General features: G+C 42.0%; 2 protein-coding genes across 2 annotated transcripts in view; one reads left to right on the top strand and one right to left on the bottom strand.

Moving 5' to 3' along the window:
• hiw (MYC binding protein highwire) overlaps nt 1-26,948 on the bottom strand; it is a 261,195-nt gene that overhangs the window by 13,122 nt on the left and 221,125 nt on the right. The gene's annotated exons all lie outside the window — the stretch shown is intronic.
• LOC117153413 (uncharacterized) lies at nt 937-25,956 on the top strand. Its single transcript, XM_033327440.2, has 4 exons — nt 937-1,707; nt 21,894-22,313; nt 22,951-23,243; nt 23,725-25,956. The coding sequence occupies exons 1-4, from the start codon at nt 1,501-1,503 to the stop codon at nt 25,487-25,489; spliced, it is 2,685 nt and encodes an 894-aa protein (XP_033183331.1). The 5' UTR covers nt 937-1,500; the 3' UTR covers nt 25,490-25,956.

Raw genomic sequence — 26,948 nt, 5'->3', positions numbered from 1 at the left:
TTCGACTTTCAGTGCTTCCATGGCTCATCTATTTTTCCTCTTTGGCCATTTCTGCACGAATATCACGAGCCTTATGAGCGTAGAGAGGCGTTAGATTAGAGGCTCAGTTAAGACTTGAAAATCTCGGAACAAAATGATGTATAAATCTCAAATTGTTTAAAAGTTCTCGATGTCTTTCTTCCTCTAATATTTCTTGATAACCATCATAAACAACGGCCAAATTGTCCTACTTCAAACCGAGTGGATATAACTGACCTTACGAGCGAAGTTTAGACTAGATTATTGGAACTTGAAAATTTTAAAGTTGACGAAGTAAAGCTTGATACGATAATTTTTAAAATCCTCATTCTACATTTTTATATATCACGAAGTTCATATTTCCTGGTATTACTAATTTTGTCTTCCTACTTCAAACCGATCAAAATAACACATACAGAAACCACAGAAAGCGTATTCTAACACAGGAGAAAAGGAACAAATGAGGAAAGAGCAATAAAAAAATACAACCTGATATCAATCGCTCGTCAACAAGTACAATTGCTCTCCCACGAACATAACTTGCTTGGCAAACCGCACACAAACACGTGTTATGTAAAGCACGGTCACGAGGATCCGTGATTCGTGATAGACAAAGCTGTTTGGCCGTAACTTGGTCAAGGTCAACCCTTGGAAGGCAGAAAGTCCGGTGACCCTGCGACCTGCACGAAAACCGGTGTCCCGATCCTACGAGCGAGCCAAGCCCTTCTCTCTTCGTCACGTCCCGAACAGGAGGAACCTCGTCGAACCGGCGTCGAACAGTGCGCCCCTCCGGCCACTCGAACACGCTTCGTAGCCTGGCTTTTATCTTTTCAAAGACCGAAGAGGGAGAGTAACGCAAGAGAGCGAACCAAGGCAAGGAATACGGTTCTTGGTGGGGAGGAGACACTGATCGTGCATGCCACCGACCACAGTTTGAAAGCAACCTCCGTCATGATCGCGTCAGCTGGCTTCTAGTTGCCCCACCTCATCGGAAACAAGCCGTCCGCGCGCGTGTTTGGATTAGCTCGCGGCGGGTATCCGCTCGAGCAGTTTTCCGTCCACTTCTGATCTCCCTGTCCTCGAGCGCGTTCCGGATCACTCGACAGAAATCCTGTTCCGAAAGGATACAGGGATAGGCGCGATCGATACCTTTCTAGAGTCTAAAATCCAACGATCCGTGGTATTTGCCCTGACCTTTGTTCGTATCGCAGCATTCAAGCAGGGTGTGTCTATAAGAAGTTTTCTTTACAAGGAAAGTTTTCAAGTGTTCGATCAATCGAGACAGATGTAACCGACTTCGAAAAAGAGAAAGAGGGGTCGAGGAAGATCCAGATCGATGAAAGTGTGCCTTGCGTACGAGTAACGGTGTGCTGTAAACGATGTGAGGAAGATCTTCGCACAAGAGAATCGAAGGCGATCGATCGCGGTCGTTGAACAACGCGGCCTTTTGTTCCCTCGGAGGATCGTCTTGGATCAACGAAGATGAGCGGCAGAAGAAGAGTGTTTAGTGTCCTGAATGGGCTAAAGTGTGATCGTGCTATCGTATGGTCGGTGTTTTTGTGGTGTCTAGTATTTCTGCTTGGTAACGTGGAGAGTGCACCGCCCGGAATATGCGCGATGGACGAGTGCAACTGTACCGTCAAGGCACACCGTTGGGTTAACGTCAAGTGTGTCTTCTCCAACGATCAGGTGAATGAAACAAACAAGTACCCTCTTCGTGACTAACCTGCGATGCACGCGATGCAGATATCCTCAACGAAGATACCATCGTCACGATGTTATACGTCCCGATTCACGTTGCGTGTAGATATCTCTGTCGCTGAAATTCATGTTACACGTAGATATCTTTGTCGCTAAAATTCACAACCGCCATGATAACGATGCTGGAAACGTGCGACGCAAATGCGCGCCCGATGACTAACTCTCGGCTTCCAACTTCGCGCTCTGCGCGCTATAACTTATTGTTAGCATCTCCCGTATATACGATCTTTCTTGCGCGATCTAAAAATGGAATCTTTTCGCGGTTCCACGGTCTAGCTAAATAGTACGTTTACTCTTGCTATAGTGTCAAAATTCAAGCAGCTCCTTGTTCTTAAGAACAAAGGTTTCTTTCAAAATATTAGAAACACGTGTACCTCGTACACTTGAACTTCAACCTTAATCAGTTAACTTCTTATCTTTTGACAATATTCGATAGATAGGTTCCGAAGATATTTGTCTTGAGCTTAGAACATTTTCCAAATCTAATTTAAACTCGACTTTAACCGTAGTCTAACTCGAATTTGGCCTAACCTAAACCAAATTCAATATATAACATAACCGCAAACTCAGACCCAACCTCACCTGCACACTCGATGCTGTGATTTACTGTTTTGTAAATGTATGCTACGCCACGTGCAGTAACTCTTGTAACGAACGTAACTTTCCAACCGGATGTTTTCTAAACTTAAACTCGGTATTTCTGGATTTTATTCTTTAAAATTAAATCACATACTATTAGAAAATATGCAAATCGAAAAAACGTTTTCCAAATGTCTTACAAACGAAGTTTTAAATCATCCTTCGAATTACCAAATCTCTGCATTTTCCCCCCAAAATAAGTCGATACTGTACTCATAGTACAATTTCTGCCAAACGATTACTATTTCTAATTTAACCGTAAATTATTGAAAATCGTTACTATCCAGCATTTACGACAATCGATGGTGAAAGTTTCTAGAAAGACAGTGTGGATCGCGCTCCATTGCAGGAATTAGCATACAAATCATTGGTCCGTGAATATGGCGGGAATCACATAGTAACGTGCACATGGGAAACTCGAAGGCATAACGGTCTGTACAGGCGTCTCCTATGAGCACATTTTGGCGCATTATACATATCCGGAGTCCCACTTGCCGTTCCCGTTGTCAGCCTCGCTTGGCTGGATGCAGTCCAAGCGATCCACCGACCAGCAGTGGCACGGTACTCGTTGCGAGCCAACCAGGCTCGTTCTCTCACCTTCAGCTTCAAGCTGGAACTTCCGCAAGAAACTTGGAATCGAGTTAGAACGGATGCACCGGCTGCTAACCGGATAACAAATTGCTATTGTTGTTGGCCCGCGTTCTGATACGATGAAAACGCGATGTTTTCTATCGGCGATCAAAACCGTCAACTCAAAAATGGAATTACCAGCAAGAAGCAAATGGCTCGCGAAAAGTTTCGAACCGATGCTTCTAGGAAATGGAAATGCCGAACAACGTAAAATTCAATCTTACTGATTAGGTGTTATACGGTGGCTCGCGAAAGTATTTGAACGTTTAACCATAGAAAACTTTTATGCGCTTTTACAAGATTTTTTGAAACTTCATTAGCACCGTAACGAGGCATGTTTGTCAGGACCATATCTGTTAAACCAATTGAGAAATACATATATAGAAATTATAAAATGAATTATATAGGAATTACAGAATGTATGTAGAAATTATAATTCATAGAAGGTACATATCTACAAGTATTCGAATACTTTCGAATGCCACTGTGTATATGTAGTATAACTGTTTCACTTCTCAGATGATCTTATTCTGAAGTTCCCAATGGTACGTATCGAAAGAAGATCGTACTTAGATGGTAATAACGCGTCGCGTAATTGATGGTCTTGATTTCTATGGTTGATAGCCGGGTTAAGTATCGATGCACGCTACGCTTCTTGACTGTGAACTGGGTTCCTTATTATTGCCTATCGGTATTTCGATCAGAGTAACGCACAGCAATGCAAGGATAACCAGTTCTACATAACGTTTGCAATGCAGAAATTTATTCATGGTCCGTTGGCGATTTCTTAGATGTAGTTGAATTCATAAACGATGCTAAAACTCCTTACAGTTCTACGTATCGAAGTTCTTCGTTAAAAACTCTTGATACGAGATTGAAATATCGGTATGTTGCTATTTTGTACTTCTGTTATCATCGAAGTATAGTTTCTCTGTGAAGTGGCTGCCGAGTCGACTATGTATAGTATGATTGAAAGTAATTTCTGTCGATCCGACAAACGCCTGACGCGACACTCGTAGGCGTGACACGCATTGCAATGTATACCGGGTGTCTCGAATCAAAGAATAGAGGAACGATCGACGATTCATTTTTTCTTTGTCGCAAGTATCGTAAACCTGGTTTTAGTTCAATGACATCATTCGTCCGCGATGGCCGCCGATAAAATTTACTTGTTAATCGAATCAGATCCAGCCACGACGTCACTTATCGTTCCAGCGTAGTTAATTCTATTTACAGACCCAGTACGGTTATTTGCGTTAAATGCCCGTCAGGCTTTCTTTAATCGTGGGCTTTCGATTATGATAGTCAGTTGAATGAGATACCAATGGCGTTGCAAGCAACGGTTACATCACGATAGCGTTAAGTCGACAATTGCAATTGCGATTTAGTCCCCGTGGACTCAAATTGTATTCTTCCACGATCAATCGAAATTACTTTATCGTGGAAGAGTCAAAGATAAGATAAATCTATCTTAGGCAACACGTAGGTACCAAACTATTCGTATACATATCTTATTCATCAAATCGTTACGTCAATGCGACCGATAATCGTATTCCTGTTGAATATTAAGCGTCGATCGTCTCGTCAGGATTCTCGATTCTCGTACGATAGCGAGAAACCGATTGGAACACTTCCTCGACAACGCACGCGGAGTCGAGCACGTCCGTCATTCCCATCTGAACAGTTAAACGCCACGCCGGTTCGAGGAACCTCGTGGCACGAACCTCGTGTTTATACATTCAGAGAGGCACCGGAGCCGAAGGGCAAACCCGTGTAGATCGACGCGATAGGTCCCACGAAATCGTTTGCTGGTGCGTTCGCCTAAACCTAGCGTGGCTTCCGCCGCGCGCAACTTCCGGCCGAAGGGTTAACCAAGCTCTGCAAGTCGGCGGTCGTACGAGGAACGAAGAGAGACCGCCCTGTATAACATGTTGTCGTCGATTCCATCACATTTCTCCGCGTCTGACCGGCGTCATTGTTCTCCCATCAGCCCCGTAAACAGTTTGATCTTCCTACTGGTTCGTAGTTGGATTCGAAAAATCGGTGATTAACCTTATCGCCGACCGTCGGGGAGAGGACGTTGACCGCAAATTGCTGTAGCGCAACGATTCCAGTTATAGAGCATAGGCGTGTGCCATGCCGTGTTGGGTTATGCTGTTTTCCTTGATAAACGGGCAGCGTGTCGCAAATTCAATTGCTGGCCGATATCAATGGCCTGATCAGGACCGGCGTACTCGTCAATTAATAACGAGGTCAACGCGTGCCGCCGATTAATTCCATCCAACTTTCCTGGCTTTCGAACGATACGATACGATAACGATTGTGCACAGTTATGATCGTACAAGCAAGGCAAATAAAGCTGGCGATCGGATAGAACGAGCGTGCAGTCGTGCGAACGATAAAAGCAGCCAGTTACAACGGAAGCGAACGTTCCCCGGTTATAAGCGCGAGGCTGCGTATATGTACATGTATATGTGTATGTACAATGTATACAGGAGAATAATACAAGAGAATAATACATTCGACCAGTTAGTTCGTCGTCTAATTATCTGATCCAATTATCGTTCGGACGATTTCTGAAAATGGGACGATCGTGACCTATAGACCGGACCACGGATTTCAACTAAACGACGACAATAACGACAGTTCGTGCGTTCACGAGAGCTGGTCGCACCTCTGTGAGGTCTTTCATACCCGCGCCGTCGGTCGTCCAACGCGGTCGTTGGATTAATAAATTGACGGTTCACGGGGTGTCAGAGGGAGAGAGGCAGGTCGCGGTGGGAATTTCATGCGCACAAAACGGACCACGCGATGGCGAGAGAACACCGCGTCGAACCTCGCCTCTGACTGCTGCCCAATCCTTGCTCCGGCTCAATTTATTCACAATAGGCTCTTTCAACGAATTACACTTCGGTCCACGACGAATCTCTGGGTGTTACCGAGCGGCTGACGCGTAATCATGCGGGTGCGTTGTGTGGTGCGATGACGGGGCGCGGAGGGGAAAAATTATGGGTGTCGTTTATCGTCCGGACGGCGCTCACCCCGTACGCGGCCACGTTTTCCCATTTGAACCGGCTACAACCCGTTTCTTTCTCTTTTTTGTGTCTCTTCTCTTTCACAGTGCTCCATTTATCGCTCGGTGAAGACTCGATAAGAGTCAGCCTCCTTCTGGAATTCGTTATCGAACATCGCGGATAATCCAGCGTCGACATTTTTGACTTTCGAGAAGAAACTAGGAGAATATTGAACCTATTACCATAGATAAAGCTTCTTGCAATAAATATCACCCATTATCTATGAAGGGCTGCTGTAACGAGAGACGATAAATCAACCTTCAGACTCTATCGAACGTTAATCAATCTCTTCGTTTCGAAACAATTTCTTAAACAAACTTTCACCCCTTATTTCCTATTCCACGATCGAATACCGCATAGTATTCAAGCGAAGTAACGATCTTCCGTGTCTCGACGTGACTCTGCCTTCATCTTGTGTGCGTCATCGCAATTGAAGCCCACGGAAATCCTTGGCGGAGCTTGACGCTGGATCTAAGCTGGTTAACGCACCAGATAACTTCGATAACCCAATAAACCGCATGGATCGAGATTGCAGCGTACGCAGCGCATTATCAGCCAGGGCGACGATGCGTTCGTGTATCCCCAGCGGGCAGATAAATTATTTTAGGACAGTCCTCGGTACACAATACGTGCACGCGCATCTGGCCCGATTGCGGTTTGCCTGCTTTGTCTGGAGAATTCGCTCGGGGGCGTAGATATAGCCGACATCCTGCTTCGTTCATTCCCGACGATAATTCTCTGTAACACCCCGCGAGCACACTCGAGTTATCGCGATTGGCCACACGTGCGAAGTGGCCCGCTTACTCCATCTCTCTCTCACTCTCTCTCACTGCTGCTCCTGTTCTTGTCTCTTCGTATGCAATTCGTCGCGTACACGTTTACAAAATCGCGCAAGAATTATTCATGAGGTATGTCGACGTCTAAAACAGTAATGAGACGATTTGGAAGATTTTTAATTAATCATAGTTCGAAGTGTCCTTTAATCCTCGGCTTCAGATTTAATACAAATAGTACTATAATTCATATGATTTTTTTATACGTTTTATTCCTCACAAGAATACATGATTTATAGAATAGTATGTTTCACATAACGAGATATAGATTACTGCTTTACAATTCCGAGAAGAGATTCAATAATTGCTGAGATCATTTGTCGATCGTTGAAACACGCGATCTTGTCGAGATCTAAACGTGGCTTCGTGAAAGGAAATGTCGCAATCGAAACGTCACACTAGACATATGCGTGTTGACCGAGTCTCTCGTACCACGGCTAAAGTTCCCCACGTTTAACCAGTCGATTCGTAACAGTTTGTGTAAACAGAAGTTTCTGTAAATTACTCGGTGATATACACCGAAACATTTTCGAATGAACGATATATCGATAATTTTCAGTTTCTCCAACACAGCCATAAGTTGGAATACTTTGCCAGCTTCTCTATTGTCCCATAAAGCAGATATATCACCATCTTTATATTCTAAACTTTCTTCATAATTTAAGTACGAAGTGCCGACATCATAGCAGGTGTCGCGCAAAATAATGTCACAGTAACTATAACGTATAACCTTCTCCCTTACGTTATTACGTTCATGGCGAGTGCTCATCTACAGCAGGTAACCAGTTTATATTTTAAATATATCTCGTGTCTTAAATACGAAACGTTGGCACGTTCTCAGGTGCTATGGATGGCACTGGCACGTGGCTAGCTCAGAAGAGACGTTTAAGAAAAGTTGAGGAACACTGATGAGCACGTTATTACGCTCATCTTTCTTTTTTTCTGAATATTATCCAAGTTACGTATCCTCGGAGGAAACTGGACTAATAACGGGCTTATTGTTTCGAGTTCTCAGCTGCAACCACGATGACCTTGTCAGACCCATGGCGACGTAGGTCGACCGTGTCCAGACCCAAGTTTTTTCTGTGTCTATTCCCGCATTTCCGTCTTAAACGCCGCGTTTCTCAAGTTTTCCACGGAAATAAAAATTCGTTTCGGGCTCAGTTTACCAAGGAAATGCATGAGAATTGCATTTGTATCACTCTGTCTGTCGTGATTTTATCGTACACGATCTCGTCTTACAGCTTCCTTCCGAACGTAACTATTGTTGAAATGCTCGCATAAATCTTATTGCAAAAAATAGCTTAATAGTCTTCGATGTTATCGCGTTAAATGTCTAATTTGAGAGATTATCAGGATTGAAAATTAGTTGCAGTTAGACTGAAACGTCGTTGATTCGAAGGCAAAGCTGCTGACAGACGTATTATCCAAGTAGATTTAACTTTGGAACGGTACTCGACGTTTTCGAGTGTCTCAAGTAGTTCACAATCTACGACGCTATTCATGATTTTAGGTGTCGCTTACGAACTACTGCGATACGCTTGTCAGAAGCATCATATAGTTATGTTACACATTTGCTATTAATACAATTAACAGCAAGCAATATACACGAATAATATTCTATTAGAGAGTCGTAAAATTCAAATGATACTTGCTAAATTGCAGAAGAAAAAAATTGTCATTATAAATTATATTAATAACGATATTACCCCTACTGATCAAGGATCAGCGATTGCATTAAGCATTTCATTTGTAATTTTGTTTCAATTAATTCATAAAAAATAATTCTACTTTAAAGTATTATCTATATTTCTCCAAAAGTTAACATTAGAAAATCACGATGCATTCGAGATCTTATGGCAACAAAGAGACGCTGTTGTGTCAATCCATCGAAGAGGAGCAGTTAGGTCCGTAGTGAAGGCTGGATGCTCGAACAATTAATCGAATTATGCGTGGACGAGAGGACGCGCCATATAATGGCGGGGGATCCGCGTATCTCTCAGTTTCGTGTGCCGGGCGACCCCACACGGATAGGGGAAAAGTAATTTCGTGCGCGGGTAGAAGGAGCGGCGGCGCATACACCATCATTCCACGAATTAACTTCCGGCATTCCTATGACGAGCACGGCGCTGCAAGCTCCGCGAAATTCATGGGACACGATATCGCGGGGGTGCACACTTTGGCGCCCCTAGCTGCACCACACGCGTGTACAAGCGTAATGCAGTGGTTTTGCGGCCCCGCTCTTGCGGTCTGCCCGCTAACGATGTTATGAAATAATACCGCTGTGGATAGAATTTAAAATCTTCCCACTTCTGGTTTTCCAAATCTGACTAATTGCATTTCGAGTACTTTGGATTATTTTCTTTCTTTTCTATTTTAGCACTTGAAAAACAAGCGCCATGCATAGGCTCACAAAGTGAAACAGAAAAGATTACGAAGCATCTGAAAACTTGTAAATACTATTTGTGAATATATTTCTTCTTTTACACCTAATATTTTGAAATTGTACTAGCACTGCAATGAGATCTAACTATCGTGATTATATCGGTAAAATTTGAAATGAATTTGGAAATGTATATAGAAATTACGAGGATTAGCAACGAAGAATCGTTGAAAGATTTGGATAAAACTTTTTCTCGCGAAGAAGAAATAGCTGAGGCTCGTTTAAGTTGCTAGAATTTTTGAAAGAACTTGATAAACGCAAAAACGTCATATAATTTCTACGACGAAAGCACGCGGCGTCGAGCACACGAAGAGAGTTGCTTGCAAGTTGATCCATCGATCGGACATTGAACCTCGACTACCTGGCGTCTCGTGTTCACGAGTCTCTCGTTTCGTACGTGCATCGTCTCGCAACATGATTCGAAGTGAACAAGAGGCAGAAGCACGCTAGCCGATCCGATCTACAGGCATCGTTATCGGTTAACACCTTCGAATCATCTTCGAAAACCTATCTCGTATTCCGTGTAATTCCAAAGGCTTACGCAACGTTAGCGTGGTTTCGTTAAACGAGTAGGCTGACTCGAGTACGTCAGGTTTGAAACGGAAGTTGCTCGACACACTTTGCGGCAGATTCTTTCTTCCAAGTAAAAGTCACGTTGTTTGTGTCGCCTTGTAGACTTTTTATCTCCTACATTTCGATGGAATTCGTTGCTCCATTTTGATTACATAAATTTACTAGGAATCTTTTTCTTCTTGTCTTTTCTTTTTATGTTTAACCTAGAAGGCATCGTGCTTGATTTGAGAAAAGGAAATGAGAGAGAGAAGAAGGGATGTGACGAATTTTATAGATGTTTTATACATCTATTAAAGGGGTACATCGACTTAACCTTCCTTAATTGTTCATTTTTTGTGTTCATTTTTGTATTTCACAATGAATACGTCAGCCTATCACAGGGAAATATTTATATACTGTTAAACAATATGTTGTGTTTAATAATTATAAATTATATCTACTTTCATGTAATTAGTTTTCACATATTCATATTGCTTTCATACAAAAATTGCTTCTATGGTATAGATTAAAGTCATTATATCCCTCAAATGAACCATACCAATTGGAATTTGTAAATCGTAGGGATAACAGTTTTGGGAGTATATAATGAAAATGTATATTGATAATTGGCGAAATAAAGATCAGATCTCGACTTTTACAAAATGCATTTCATACTTGTGAAATATTCCGCACCAATAGGTATTATTTGTAAACGAGCGAAGCTTAATGAATTGGAAAAACATTGGCTGTAACAATTTCACGGATGATGCTACCGATTCGATGCATGGAACGTGAAAATCGCGTGATTCTCGCTCGAACAATTTTTATCATTTTTCCCCTTGCTGTTCTCTTACATTTCCATTTGATAAATATTAAATCATGGAGCGTACATCTACATATAATACAGTTACGAGGATTAAATTTCCAAAGACATTCAGAGAGCGATTAACAAATAATGCAAGGTACGCGTCATGTTCTCAGCAGCAACGCGTTAAACGACGAAAACTAAAAGACCTCATTAGTGTCGCGCCATTTTACGAATTCAGCAGAGATTAATAACCTCGGGAAGTACGCGGTGGGAATTTTAAAATTGTTTTCGAAGTTTAAACCGCGTAACTGGTTTCCAAGAGCTAACCAGCCTCGAGAGTTTCGTGCGATGGTAAACTTTCCTTACCGTACGATACTGTGTTTTATTTTTTAAATATGCTTCGATGATTGTGATGACTCTCCCTTCCTGCGTCTACTGGAATTTTAAATTCGCCGTAGCTTCCGGTAACAGTAACCAGATCCCTTTTGCGGTTTCGTCGAGCGTTCGTTCGGTTGCAACTGTGTCAAGTAACGATCCTCCAACGCGACTTCGAGCACTTTACAAAGAGAAACTTTCGACATCTCGACGAAGGATTTACCGAGAAGTCGAACACTCGAACCCTGACTTCTTCGTTGTTGCTTCTACGACCGTGCAATTGCCAGAAGATCCTTTTCTGTTTCCTAGTTATTTCCACTCTCCTGTTCTGCCTTCCTTATCAACCTCGCTGATACTTCGCTTTTCTCTTTTCCACTCTTTTCTGTTCTACGTCACCTGAATCCTTCTCTTGCAATGTTTTTTGTTAGCTTCTTTCTCTCTCTTTACTTCTCTTTATGTTTCGTACTGCAATTCTAGTTCTTCTCATTCTTCGTCAACCTTTTCTATTTGCCTTCCTTCTTCTACCTCCTCCGTAGAATACAAACCTAATTTTCTTTTATACGCTGCTTCGAAAGGACGTTTATCGACTTCGATATACTGCTCGACGTTTTAAAATTTTCTTTCCTAAATAACATTTTCTAAATTGAGAAAGGCGTAGTCTGTCGTAAAGATGATAAAACACGTGTATAAGGAAAAACTTCGATAGTGTGATTATTCGCCTTATGTTTTAAATCATTTAGATAACGTTGTTATTTTTATTATTAAGAACCGTGTATTTCAGTGTAAATGTTAAGACACGTGAAATGCGTGGCTTCGTCAGACGAAAAAATACGTAGGAGAACAAAGTTCTCTTAAAGTGTCGTTATGGTGCGTGATAAGACGAGAAGAATGCGTTTCACCGGAAGTAGGTTTATAAGGTATATAGTTGCGGATTTTTATGCAAATTTATATTATCCTGAATATAACTAAAGAAAGGGAACGTATGGAACGTCCTTAAAGGGAAAGTAAATATTAAAATGAGCACTACACTTTGGACATTTTATATATCGTTTACATATTATATGTATTCCGTGAATTTTTCTACGTTATATACTTTTTATAAATGCATAAACATCTACTATTTATTTATAACCATTTTGTTCTCCGAATTTTATATTCCGATATGATCTTTTTCCATTGAAAAACCATTCCACTGATGAATCATTGAAGAAGAATTGCTTAGAATTCACACTTAAGGGACACTGTCCTCTGTCTCGTGATATATATACTGAATATGATCCAGATGAAAACAGTCGACCAAATTATGGATATTACTTAGTAAATAGTGTCATCGATTGCTATTGTTAACTTCCTCAACGAAGGCACCTGCAACACGTCGGATAGAGTTAGCCGAATTTCGAATAACTCGATTACGATTGTCTCAGGCTGAATTACAACTACAAAACACTGACTATCCTCGACGAGAAGAGAGGGTCTGTTACTAGGTCTGTTCCTAGGTTTCTTCAATTAGCCTCTGTACTCGCCGCCAAGTTCGCCACCGAGCGGAAACTTTCGAAAGTTTCATTGTTCTTAAAGCGACTCGACTTCTCTGTTCCCGATCCTATTGTCATCGCAGATCAACTCGAATTTCCATCATAAGAGAAACAACGTACGGCTAACAAGTTTTTTTAACGATGGAAACCCTTAAAAAAGTACGGTCCGCAAGTAATAAACTTGCGGCGTAAAACACGAGAAGCATATTACCGCTTATCGTCGTTTCACGTTGGAACAGTTTTTGATAAAAGCCAAATCTGATTTAGGCCTCAATTATCCCCTCGGTGAAAACTTGTATTTTCAAATTCTATGCGATACATCGTCTTTGTGATCTTATCATTTGGTAGAGTATTTTTAAAAATACAGTCCGAATTTCAACATAGTCGAAAACCACGTAACTCAAGCTCTACATCTGTCGAATTTAACACCATTTCCACGCACGTAAATTGAGAAAGGAATAAAGAAAAAAGGAAGCAAGGGGAAAGACACAAGTACTGTTCACGTAACTCAGGCGGATTTAGCATTCAAGAACGAGCGTACAGTACCTTCTGCTCCTGTGAACGAGAAAAAATTGATTCGTACTGTCAGTTGCTGTCCGTGGATCGTACATAAAATCAAGCTACGAAGCGTTAGTTCTCGCTGGGCTGGAAGCGCACGTTATAATCCACGGGAACGCCATTGTCGGTCGTTCTTCAATTTCGATTCAGCCGGCGGATCGCCGATAGTTCGTGACTAGACGCCTTAAAATGCCAGCCAGTTGCGGCGGCGCTTTGCTCTCCGGCATTCGCGACACGCTCCTCGATACTGCTTAATTATTTATCTTCTCGATCGAGTATTTCTTCAACCGTATAATTTGGGGGTCGACGGTACTTCGAAACGCGGCTCGAAGTGCTTCGAACGCCTTCTGCTGGAAGCTCGATTCGAACTGGGCGTATTCTCGTAGTACAGATGCCTCGACGACGTTGCCAACAAACGTTCGCGTTTCCGACATAATTTCTCTCTCGTAATTTATACCGTCGCGCTTACCTTTCTTGTTTGTATCCGTAAATTTCTACGGAGATTGTAAATTTCCGCCCTTGCTTTCTCGCACGATGAAATCTTTTACGGCAAAGAATCATATCCGCGTGCTTCCATTTTTCCACAGTCTAGAGTGGTTTTAGCGATCAAAAGCTTCGTTTCGACGAAGTCGCGGTTGTCTTTCAACAACGCGGCTTTAATTCACTTCTGCTTTAATTTATCTCCGCAATTTATGAGACTTTGTTTAACGCCGTATACACGTTCCTATCTATCCGCGGTGGCCTATTTTTCCATGGCAAATAACGTCGGTTACGAGCTCCGAGCAAAGTCTGCTTAATCGCAAATTTAATTGATGGTTCGTTTGTTTCCCCGTTTACGTTCGCTGTGGATTTCGTCGTGATCTCGCGAGCACACCGTGCATTCGCCACCGTCTTAAATCGTTTATTTACCCTCAAGCAGCGAGCCACCCTTGTATAGTTTCAACTCGCACAGATTCCTTCCTCGCCTCCTCAGGGGCCAAGATCTTGGGAGACTCTGACTTCTCTTTCGTTTGTTTACCTTCTCCTCAGTCATCGCTTCTGGCGGCTAGTTCTCGTACGCAGCTCCTCCTTAACCTCCCCTTAAACGACGACATCGCGTTGTCGCGTCTATAGCTATCGCTTCACGACAGAAACCTTCGAAACGCGAAAACCCTACGGGTTAAGGGTAACATCATCCCTTTTGTCGCTTATGACCCGACTAAATTCGATTATTTCGCTAAGATTTCCTCACCACTGCTCTTCATTCCCCTATTGAAACTGTACACCGTACGCTAGGCATCCTTTTAAGAATTTTTTTTTTTTTCAAACACAGCGTACTGACGTTGCATGCTTCTCTAGTCTATCGATAACGTGCTGACAAATTTTCGACTCTTTCTTAGTTATGTTGCACGGTATATAGTTATGTAAGGGTATGTTAATGGGAAGTAAGTTTTGAGGTAATTAAGGCAATTTGGTAGTTTATTTAACATTAACATTTCATAGACAAATTGTGTCGTCGATGATCCTCTGCATTTTTCGTTTTTGAACTTTTCACCTAGGTTGTGTGAAAAATATGTTTATCTATAAAGATAAACAAGTCTGACCCATAGCTTGTTAAATATTTTTAATATTCTCTTGAATTTCGTGAAAAATAATTCTCATCTAATGATAAAGTAAGAATCTGCCATCGTTTTCAAAATTTGATATTATCCTCCTCTTGCATGAAGCAATTTAACGTTCTAGAATCCATACCGAAGATGCCACAATTAATTGAACGATGTAGAGACGATTACGGCGGCGGAGTTTAAGAGCCGTTCATAATTCGACCGCTCCTCTTTGTGTTGGCAACTAGGTGCAGAAATAGCCGACGTTATCCCTGTTCCATCTTTTGAGTCAGCGTGCGAAATGGCACGAATTTTAAGAGCGGTCTTAGTCATTCATCGAGCGTAGAGAAATGCACGGGTGTCCTCGTGTATCTCTCGACTTACGCAGGGAACTGCTAGGAAGAGTTTTCCCTCCTTTTGGTGGCCCCGTTCTTCTCTTTATTTCGGAGAACGTCCCAGCTGTTCCCGTGCGATGCACCGAGCCTGACGTCACCGATGCACCCGTGAAGACACTCCGAGTCAACCATCATACATTACGGGGAATCGTGTTTATAAACTTCCAACTTTCTTTGGTTTCTTTCCTCGAGTAGAAGTGATGAAATTTTAATGACATCAACGGAATAATGGCGTGGACATTAAAATTCAGCAACAGAATAGATTTTAGTATTCTTAGCGGAACGTAATTGAGAAGATCTTTAAAAAAAGGAAGGACCTATAGGTGTTATTGGTAGTCTTGTTGATATTACTACAGGTCTCTATCGTCGATTGTGATTTTAAGTATTTGCATTTAATCGTACATTTTAACTCTTAAAAGTATCACCCCTTTGATTCCATAATTAATTAAGTTGTAAATTTATTGAATTATTTATAGTGATAAACGACAAACGTTATTTTATGAAAAATAACAATGGACTAATTATAATCCTCAGCAGAGTGTATTTTTTAGTCAAATAGTTGAGTTATTGCGGAATTTTTAATTATTTGGCAAATAGAAAAAGAACAAAGTTCTCTAACAGCTATTATAATTGCAAGACGCAAACATGGTTAACATTTTCCAATGCTATTCCGTTTTATTAACAAACTGAAGAACTTCCTTTTTAATAAACTCGTGATAGTTCGTTTATTTTGTTTAGGTAATTTTTTTCAAGATTCTACCAACATTGAAAATTCGAATTTGAAACTTTAGTGTCTTCGGAGAGTGTCATAATCAATTTAGGATTTTATTTCATTACTTCTGAGAGTAGATGATAGCATGAAATCATCATAATGCGGTAACATCGAGGATTCCAGGGCATCCAAGGGAGATGAAATGGATAAAACGAATCACGATAAAACGGTTTACACGAGTAGTGGCTTGCGGTGCACACGGTGCTTATAATGTGAAGATTGCAGTAATAAGCGAAACAGAAGGTAATTCGACGGTTCCGTTTCGAGTTCATTTCTTAATGGAGTGACGGGTCAGGAGTGGTCAGCAGGAAGTAATTGCAGTCGCATCGCCGCACCCTGTCCTCGATCATTTCTCGTCACGCGATCGGCTTCATCTTTCACGTAAAGTGTAATGTCAGTATGATTTCATGCAGGTTCGTTCACTTGATCTGAATTTCTTCCGCTTTGCGTTTCGCTTTCCGTGAAAGAAAATCAAACACAACCGCGATACTTCCCTGGAGCCTAAAGTCTTGCAATCAGATTCTTGATACTCTAAACAAGATTTTTGCGTGACATATTTTCTTAAATTTCATTTTTCTCGGAAGATCGTCAATCCTTTGAATGGTATTGCGTTCTTCATAATAAACGCAATTAAGAGACATTTATATGCTGTTATGTTTAAACATACGTGTTGAAATATTTATCGAGAATAATACTTAGCCCCGATTTAAGACAACTCCTTATATGAATAAAATTATAACGCTTCTGTATCATAGGAAAAATTACAAATAGAATAAAAGAAGTGACGGCAGTCCATTTCAAACACATCTATAAAGTTTCTTAATATAAAGGCACGATATAAAAATCGAAATCGCAGGAGAAGCGACAGTAAAACAATTCAACTTCTTCGAAACTATCTTTTTACCAACATCAAAACTACTCCATTATATGAAGACCCAACTACTTAATTCTGATACACATTTGTCTTAATCCATCCACAAACTTCCTCTATTTATTTAAATATGTATTTCTCGCTCAAACACCATGTCCACGAGTTTCCACGAAGTAGAAGTGGCGTCCCACTACTTCATAGTAACACGCGTACTCCTCTAATCAGGCTTCACAATCGAGAAACAAGTTTCGAGTAGTAATTTCAAGCGACTTGCAGACACACTAGCCGCATTGTTCTCGCGGCAGATTCTCTGACACCGTTCCCATTCCTTCGCTTGTTTCGCGTCCCGGTTCGCCCGGTCTAATTAACATTCGCGTGGGCGTTAATCCGCGCAACGAGCGTGTCGACGCGCGACAACTCGTTTCTACAAGACGTCTGATCGACGCGAGCCTTTTCCACCTGACCTCCGCCGATGCTCGAGTTCAAGGTGAGCCTCGCACGGTGGAAAATTGTGACGGAGAATTGCAATAGAAATCGACGACGCGACGAGAAAAACAGATGGCGGATATGTGTTACAACGATTTAACCGTGTCGCAAGAGACGAGATCGCGAGCGTGTGGATTAAAAGCAGAGACAGAGGAGCGACTATGTGAATCATCGGTTCACTGGTGAACGCATGGAACATGGTAGCTGCGATCATTCCAGTTGCTGTCTCAGAACCGAGGAAAACTCGGGATACTTGTTGCGACACTTTGTGGTTTCGATGTTATGCGTCAGGATAATTGCAGAATTTAAATGGGAAACGATGTAGAGGCTAGAATAATTTATTTTAACCTTCAAGATTCTTTTTAATTTCTAGGATAATTTATTTTCATTTTCAGGCATTTTTATAAGTTTGAGAAAGTAAAAGACGATCTTTTTAGAAGAAAAGAATGTGAATTTTATGCTGAAGGCAGACGTAAATCTTAAATGTAAAATGCTACGATAATTTACGTATAGCTTTTAAAGCTAGGTACTGGAAAGTAGAGTTTAAAGTCGTAGATATCTTATTTATACTATACTTTTGCTTCTTTATTCTAAATATTAACAATGATTTCTTAAGTTGAATCAGGATAAGAGGGAAGTAATATTTTTAATGTACAAGTAGGAAGAGAAACATCGAAGTTTCAGTCTTCGTTAAAATGTTTTAAAGCAGCATTTGACGTGGTTTTCCACAAAGAAAGGCCGAAGCCTAGGGCTCGATGAGAATTTTTAGTGCAACCAGATGGCCGCGTGATTTACCAGAGCCGTGACAGAACAACAATTATTTAATTATCTCCTGCACAGGCTTTCCATGGAAGAATATCGTATTTCTTTCCGGTAGGCCACGAAACGCATTACAATGAATCAAGACGTCGCTAGGAGAAATCACTTGGGCTGCTTACTCTCCAATGGATGTTGTGATATCTCGCGAACCAAAATATCCTCAGATAACGAATTTAGCTGCGCCACGAAGGTAAAAGGGGCAGGCCTTCCTCCGAAACTCGCAGAGAAACGAAATGCGAGGATACGTACCGAGAATAGCGCGACGAGAAAGATAAACAAATTGTCGGAAATTCCGATCCGAAAAAGAGGAAGTTCCACCGTGAAAGTAGCAGAAATCGCATAATCTTCGAATGAAACCTCGATCAATCGAGTGTGCAATTTTGTTCCACAGATTTTCACGATCTTTCAGTAAATTTACAATTAACTCATATATACGCAATCAGAATTATCTATCAAACATAAGTAAGTTTGAAGCTTTAATATTTCAAATTTCTATATAAATCTCGAAATAGACATGTCCAATGGATAAAAACATATTATCACTAGAAAATAAAAAATTGCTAAAGGAAATATTGAAATGTGTTACAGCTATCTACACTAGGAGTATCCGTGCCGAAGTCGACATTTTTCTTGGCGTTAGATCTCACCACAGGTTGACGATCGTTAGAATTTTTTCTCGAGTTTTTCACTATAGGCAGAACGCAAGATACGAGGGTATTAAGGGATTACAGGAATCGTCCGCCGGAGGCTTAGCCGGTGAACTGACGCGACGCCTCGATTTTCTCGTTCGAGGCTTACTAAATACCAACGCGAAGACTCCTCGAAAACAGCTTTGCTTTCTAACAGGTACAATGAATCCTCCTAACGTTCACAGTAGTAGGTTTTGGTCTTTTGTGAGGCGAACTGAACTGTCTCTTTCTTTAGACATTTCAGTAGTCTGCCTCTCTCTGTCAGTCGAAAAAATGGGCTTCTACGTGTTTGTCTGATTCAACGTCACCTCTTACTCCAGTCCCGATTTCAGCGTTATCGTTCCGTCGATACACACTATACTGTTTCGTCGACGCGTTGCATTGGGGCTGCCACCGTGTTTTCTCATGTAAATTTCAAGTTCTGCTGCGGCTTACATCGTGTTCAAACGTCGGTCCAAAAGGGATTTCCTAGAGTCGACGTTTGCGCGGTCCAAGCGACGTGAGAAAGCGTTCCGAAACCTTTCCAAACTGTTACCAGATAGCTTTCTACCCCTTTTATAGTCTCTCCGTCTATTTCCTTTTTTTTCTTTTTTTGCAAAGATAAACTCTACAACGATTGGAATATAAATCACGGACGTTGCACGCGTACGGGAAATCCGAGGAAAAATGAGATCTAACCAAGCCGACCGACAGACGTATTCCATTTTTCCGGCCATTTGGAAACGTTAGGAAAAACATCCTTTTGCTTGTATCCTATTTTGAGTTTGCACACCATGAATTTTTCTTGCACGACTTGTTACGAGTCGAAGGATTGACGACAGATATTTGTTTTTTTCTATTGCCTTTTTCCACGTTGATGCTTCCGAGGAAATCGATGTTCCCTGGAGGTAATTGCTCGTATACGCGACTCGTTCGGTACACAATTCAAAGAGAAGTGGGGAAACAGCGGAATTATTGCTTAGCATGGCGTTCGAACATTTCATTAAACTGGCGCGCTGACAAACGTGCAGATAGCGGGGAACAGTCAGGAAGCCGACGTCAGCGGAAGTACTTTTAAAGGTAACTCGTCGTGGGCCAACAATTTCGCTCCCCACCGTCTCTCTCTTTCTCTTTCGCTGAGAACGTGATTAGTATGTCACCGAAAACGCAAGCTTCGCGTGCATGTCTGCGTGCTTAATGATGGCGAACAAGCTAATTCAATCAACGTTCACCGGTCTCGTCGCTATCATCCAGTCGATTCATTTTCGTTTATGCTCGCAATTCGAAGAAACAAATTTACATGCGTCTCGATGAACGCACGAAGCTACTATGAAATACACTTTTTGACGATAAAGTCACTTGAAACGTGCCTCGTGGACGAGCAATTAGAGAACGAGGAGGAAACAATTGGTTCGTTCCGTTGTTTAACAAGGAACCAGGGGCAATTCGATTTCTTGCGCTGTACGAGCACATTCGAATTTCCAGACCGGTTCTTGCGTTTCATTTCATCATTGTTGGTTCAAAGGGAGCAGAACGTCGTTAGCAAACCTTTTCGACACGTAAATGGCAATCCACAGAACGGCACATCGATCGTCGCCGTTTCGTTATATAATACAAATCTGACTATGGAAAAAAGATGGGTACAAAGAGATACGCAACCTTGCACGCATAACCAATGATGTAGATATTTCTAGTAATCGTACGTGTTACAGTCGCGTGATTCATTTTTCACGCGGACTCGACCCGCAGAACCATTTCCGTCTCATTATCGATTCACCTCCCGCTCGACGAACCAAGAACTCGTTCACGCTACGTCTAACATCGATATAATATTTCCGAGGACTTCAAACATGTTGTATCGGATACAATTGCATAGCATTTTCTCTTCTGAAAAGTATGATACGACATATGATTTTTACCTTTGACAAAATGACATTTTGAAAATGACGCGATATCCATTTGACTGACAGAATGAAAAATATACCTTAATTATAGGTAATTGAATTTCATACACAGAAAACGAATAGCATTGAAAATTTCAAAAGAGAAGGGTAAGAGTGTTTAATTAATAATCGCGACATTAATTCGTCAGTGATTCCAGGTCGTCGAATTTCTCCTGTTCTCTCTTGTATTTTTTCTTTCTTTTTCCTTCCATAGTTGCTACGACCAGTTAGCCTGGTAATTCAGTCTGATAGAAATTCACTTGTTGATTTTAAAACGCGACAGGGCTAAAGGACTTCCGTTTCATTATGGAGATTTTTAACTATCTGATTATTATTCATCGCCGCCCGAGTCGTAACACGTAAATTATTCCGAGAAATTATTCCCGGGGGTCTATTAAAATCCCTCTGCCCAACTCCCTCAGCCATTCGTCGCCTCTCTTTTTATCGTTACGAAATTACGAAAGCAGAATCCCATCGAGAAGATGATATTTGCAATTACATAAATTTTACGACGGTTCAAATTGAACTCTTCTGTTCCCATTGCGTGGAAATCTTGACCATCTGTAGTGCCAATAAAAATGGAAATATTCTCAACCTCGCTTTGACATAGCTAATTACAGGTCATCTGAATTTCACTGCTAGTTTTTCGCAAATACCAATCATTCACCGCTCGATAAATTCTCAATTTTCCTCGCGCGTATGAAATGAGAACGAAGAGAATGAATCTTGAAAGACGTATGAAATAAGACGTTTCGAAGTGCAACTACCTTTACTCACAGAGCTCTCTATACGTACAGTCCACTCGCAGGTTGTGTGTATATTTATCAGATATGCATCATCAGTCAGCTCTCGACTACGATTCACAGCAAAAGATGATTTATATCCAGGATACACCTACCTACGATAACTCACGTCACTCACCCGCATTGTAACCCAAGTCCCACCTCTCTCGACTCAGGTATAAATTTTCCAAACAACCCTTATAATATTGAGGATTTACAAAGTTCCTAACATCCTTTACAACCTTTCGAAACTGGCACAAAGATTAAAATACCTCTCTCCACCGTTAACGCGTCAACCAACGGGATCGACATACTATAATAACCAATTTTATTTTCTTTTTTTGTTGTTAGGACGTGGAGTTACTGGAGGGAACCATTCCATCGGATGCGATGGAGGTGGAGGTCTCTCACTGCAGGGAGTTGAGGATCCAATCGGGTGCTTTCGCGGATGGCGCGCCTTTAAAACGAGTCCACGTGTCGGGGATCTATAGTCTGGTGGCTAAGAGGCAAGCCTTTCAGAATTTGAGCGCCCCGAATACGCATCTCGAAGTGTCCGAGTGCAACAGCGTGATCCTAGAGAGCCACGCGTTCAGGAATTCGCGAGGGACACTCAGCGTTTCGATATCGAGATGTAGGAACGTTGGAATCAGACCGAATGCCTTCTCTAGGCTGCTCTGGATCACGATTAGGGAGGTGCCCACTCTGGAGCTGTCCAGCAACGCGTTCAAACTCGAAGCTTCTCAACACGGCAGACATGGACCAGCGACCAAGGTCAAGTCTACACTGATCAAATTCTTACATTAAAAAGTAGAAAGGTGACGACATTCTTTAGAATTCACTTTGGGATTCATGATCATTTATACGACTTTCTTCCGAGATAAATTCGTGGAAGTGATTATACGTTTTTTTGAAAGATCGAATATTATTTATGTTTCTGGGCAATGAAATTGAAAATTTATAAAAATGGAGTCAATCAATTTGGCTTCTGTGATGCTCGTATATATTTAGGATTCCGCCGTTCTTTATCCGACAAAATTTTCATGGTGAATTTTGTGTCGTTTAATTTTAATTTTGATTTTAATTTGACGTTATACTAACTAAAATGTGATATTGCTTTTTTACCTATGTTGAATATCTGAATTGAAAATCTTAATAGAAGTTCTGGTACACGTCAACAAATAACAAGAATTATGCATTATAAAATAATAGAATTCAAACTTCTCCGACACAGTTCATTTTAATGGCTCTTATATTTCTCATTTGTTTCGACGTAACATAAATCCATCGCGATAAACGGAATACATACGCGAAATACGTTTGGCTAGAAATTGGCGATATTCCAACAGGCTGGCCGCAACAGTTTTCGACGAATTCGCTATAATCTCGATTTCTAATTCGGCTAGTGCAGATTATGTTCCAAACCGTGAGAATCATGGAGTTGCCGACAGCGGTATTCCCATCGGCGGTTGCAGAGGTTCGGATGGATGATATCTGGACAAAGGTGATCCGCAAGAATGCCTTCTGCGCGATGACGATTTTCAGTGTGACCATCAGCAACGCGACGATCTTAGAGATCGAGACCGGAGCGTTCAGCGACAGAGCGTTAATCCAAAGCCTAGAGTTCGTCGACGTCAGATTGAAGAGCATAGAGAGGGGAGCCTTCCGGGCTGGCCACGACAACCTCACGATACAATATTCAAGGTAGATCCGCTCGTTTCCCTTTGTCTCGCTTACTGTTTGATCAGGCGTGTTTGTATTCTTACTCGCGATTGTTAAGCCGTTACTCTGTTGTGCGTTACAGTTAACGAAAGCTTAGATTTTTCCAACGTTAGAAACGTAAAAATAATGTACCATCGCAATGTCGTTAAATTTTCTTTTTTTGGTAGTGAAAACGTAACGTAATTATGTGTTACGCCATTATATCGTAATATAATTTCCTCCACCTTGAATATTTATCCCATTCGGTAATGTCTCGTGTTTGCTTTGTTTCAAAGTTGACAAGCAAAATTAATTACGCCATAATTTAGTGGAGAGATTAATATCTGTAACTCGAAGCGAGATAATTCCATTTTCCATTCGTGAAAACACGCGAACGTAGTTAAAAACTTTACGTTGAAACTTCTGGAGATAAAGTTTCTGTAATGTGCAAAGTTCAAGACAAAGTTTCCTCTCGCGTTTGCAGGTTGTCCGAAGTAGAGACCGGCGCCATCGACATATCCGCTGCCACGGTCAGCTTCAACAATAACGAGTTCTTAAACCTGCACCAAGGCGCGATCGTTCTGCATCAGTGGAATCACATAGCCATCGACTACAATCTCTTCATCGATCTGGAAACCGACGCGATCATGGCAGAGGTGGACGCGACATCAGCGCCCAACTTCGAGTTCTCCTTTACGGGGAATCACATAGAGAAGGCGAGACCTGGTTCCTTGAAATTCGCGGCGATCTCGCAACGAGTGAATTCTGCCAGAGTCGGTAATAATTACTTCAAGGAGAAGTGCAGATGTGGCCTGGACAGTTGGACACGCGAAGTGACGGGGAAGAACAGCTCTGTATCCTGGATGATGGATTCGAGCTTCTGCGTAGTCGACCAACTTCTCGACAAGTGCTTCAATCTCCCACAGGGCTACATGTCCATGAGCAATTTTACAAAAATTATCTGTGGTCCTGGCAGTCATATCGTCTGTGAGAAGCCATCTGCTAAGCCAGAGCCAAGCGTCAGTCCACCAAGCGTTGGTCCACACGTGTATCCAAGGCACAAGGGTTACTTCGACGTGGAGATGAGCGACTCTGAGCAATTGCAACGCGAGAAGAGGATTATCGTAGTGATCTGTGTGGTAGCTGTATTCATCGTGCTGGTGGTCATCTTAGCTTCCGGAATTCTGTATATGCGCCGTAGCGGCGTGTGCCCAAAGTTAACGTCCGGCCATCTGATAAACTTTGCCAGCTGGTTGTCACCCAGCAGTGGAATGACCGCTGCCACTTCTGCCAGATCGATATCCAGATTAAGCGTGCACGAATACGCTGGACTTCAGCCGGAGACACGAATTCTGGAGGTTGAGACTCAAGCAGAGCCGGCGGAGGAAGACGAAGAAGATGCCGAAGGATTGTATCCTTATACCGAGAACAAAGCGACGCAAACGTTACCCGAGGAGTTAACGGAGGAGTACCTGAGGGATCTCAGAGAACGGCTGAACGATCCTGACAACTACAATCAGGCAAGGGACATGATAGAACACCTGTACGATCTGATTAAAGTGGAAGAGAGCTGCAACAATAACAACGACAGACAACCATCGGGCAGGGAGGAGAACACGTACGATGTGATTCAGCCGAGACAAAGGAGACTCAGAGGTGCAGCAAAACCTTCCGTTAGTGTCGGTACTAAAGCACCGTCTTTGGAGAAACTATTGCCCAGTGGAATACAACCTAGACCACCTCTGACGGAATACACGGAGCCACGAGATCAGAGGCCTAACGAACAGAATCACTTGTACGCCGAACTACCTGGTGACGAGACGGTTCCCAGTACCAGTAGACTATCTCAACCTATTCTGGCGACTTTGGCTGGAAGAGCGCCGCAACCATTGCCGCCAGACGTCGTAAACGACCATTTAATCAATGATCACTCGAACCAAGCATTCGGTAGCTCGAAGACTGAAAACCACAGGCCTCCAGACAGTCCTAAGTTCGAAGCTCCTAGAAATCAGGGCAGACCCATGAGTTTTTTAAAGGCTCTCGGCGAAAGTATTCTCGGCGGATCGAAAACCGGCAACAACAAAAGGCCCAATTCTCTGCTCTGTGAATACGCCGAACCGTCCGATGCGACTGCCCATCTATACTCGGAACTACCCGAACCTCAAACGTCGACTCCAGCGAGCAAGATGGCCAACAGACCGCTACCCACCAAACCCGACCAAGATTCCGTGAACGTGGCGAGGGCATAACGAACGCCCATCGTCGATTGTCTGTGATAAGTGCGCGAGAGTGGCAAGACTACTACGAAGTGAATCGTGCTCTCTCGTTCTTTTTTTTCCTAATAATCGTTCGTCGAACAACGATGATTTTCGTGCCTGGTGACCGAACGTGTTAGTAGTAGAGTTTCGTCGAAGAGGAACAGTGCCAGATATGTAAGAATCGAACACTTTTTATGATTTTTATGATACTAGTTTAAGAAGCTTTTGTATAAAAAAAAAGAAAGAAAGAAAAATAGGGAAATTCATAGAAAGGATGAACATTGTTCGGTTTCGTTGTAACTTTTCTTTTGTTTGTATGGAAGAAATAGTTAATTGGACGAGCGATGAAAGACGAGTTTTATTTAACGACTGGCCCCGAGACGCGAATGTATCATAGATTTATATATATATATATATATTTGCTTCGTCAGGTATTATTAAAAAAGTATTCCACATTCCTCCTCTGTCTTTCATTCGACCCGGTACGGCCAATTACGCTCTCCTCTTCGATCCGCCTTCCACGAGTTCGTGGAATTATGTAGCTGGATGCGATATCCAGTTCCGATAATTTCCAAGTTTCAGTTCTCTCGAGACTTCCGCCATACTCTTAATCGTTCCATCAGAAATTAATTTTAGACATAACGTGACGGCACTGGATAATCTGTGAGAACTATAATCGTTATGGATAACTCCCTTGAAATATTCTTCCTGGACTTGTCAGAACCATAAAAGAAACTATACGTGTAAAGTAGCTAGAAACTTCTAAGAAATTTCATTTTGCCTGTGACGAAGCCATGACCATGAACCTGGTCGCTGTTGTACGTTCGCAACTTTGTCTTTCCCACGAGGAAATCTTGTAGCTACGAACCGTACAGTTGTCTTGCATCCACCGAGTTTATAAGTCGTTTTTCCCATAGGAAACCTTTGCAATTACGAACCTCGCAAATGTCTTACGCCTGTAAAGTTCCTTGCTACATTTTCCCTTTGGGTTAATCCCGTAGTTGTGGGTTGCAACACTATTTTCCCTTCACCGATTTTATCACGGAATATTTCGCAACTTCCATAACCAGATTCTTCGAAAACTCTCGTAACCGCGACACATTCACATGACCTAGAAATCCACTTTTCCACTTCTTCCATACCTCACAAAAATATAGGATCCCTATAGGTATATATCTGTAGCATATACACTTACTTCTCACTTCGGAGATATAAGGATTATCTCTTTCACTGTTCTAAGCCTAAAGAAAAACTTGCTTAATTCCCAAAATTTCGTACTACGTTACCTTATCTCGAAAAACTTTATTATTCCAGCATCGTTCAAGACTCTCGCGTCCCAGCGTTTGTCTTGCTCGAGAACGCGGGTTTTGGGTTCAGGGGTCGACACGGATATTTTTTCTCATTCTACACGGCACAGTGGTGCTCGAGTCGTACGAAACATCGTCTGGTC

Source organism: Bombus vancouverensis, chromosome 1, assembly GCF_051014615.1.
Source record: "Bombus vancouverensis nearcticus chromosome 1, iyBomVanc1_principal, whole genome shotgun sequence".
Taxonomy (NCBI): Eukaryota; Metazoa; Arthropoda; class Insecta; order Hymenoptera; family Apidae; genus Bombus; species Bombus vancouverensis.
The sequence above is the reverse complement of the archived record's forward strand: the minus strand, read 5'-3'. Positions and strand labels throughout refer to the sequence as shown.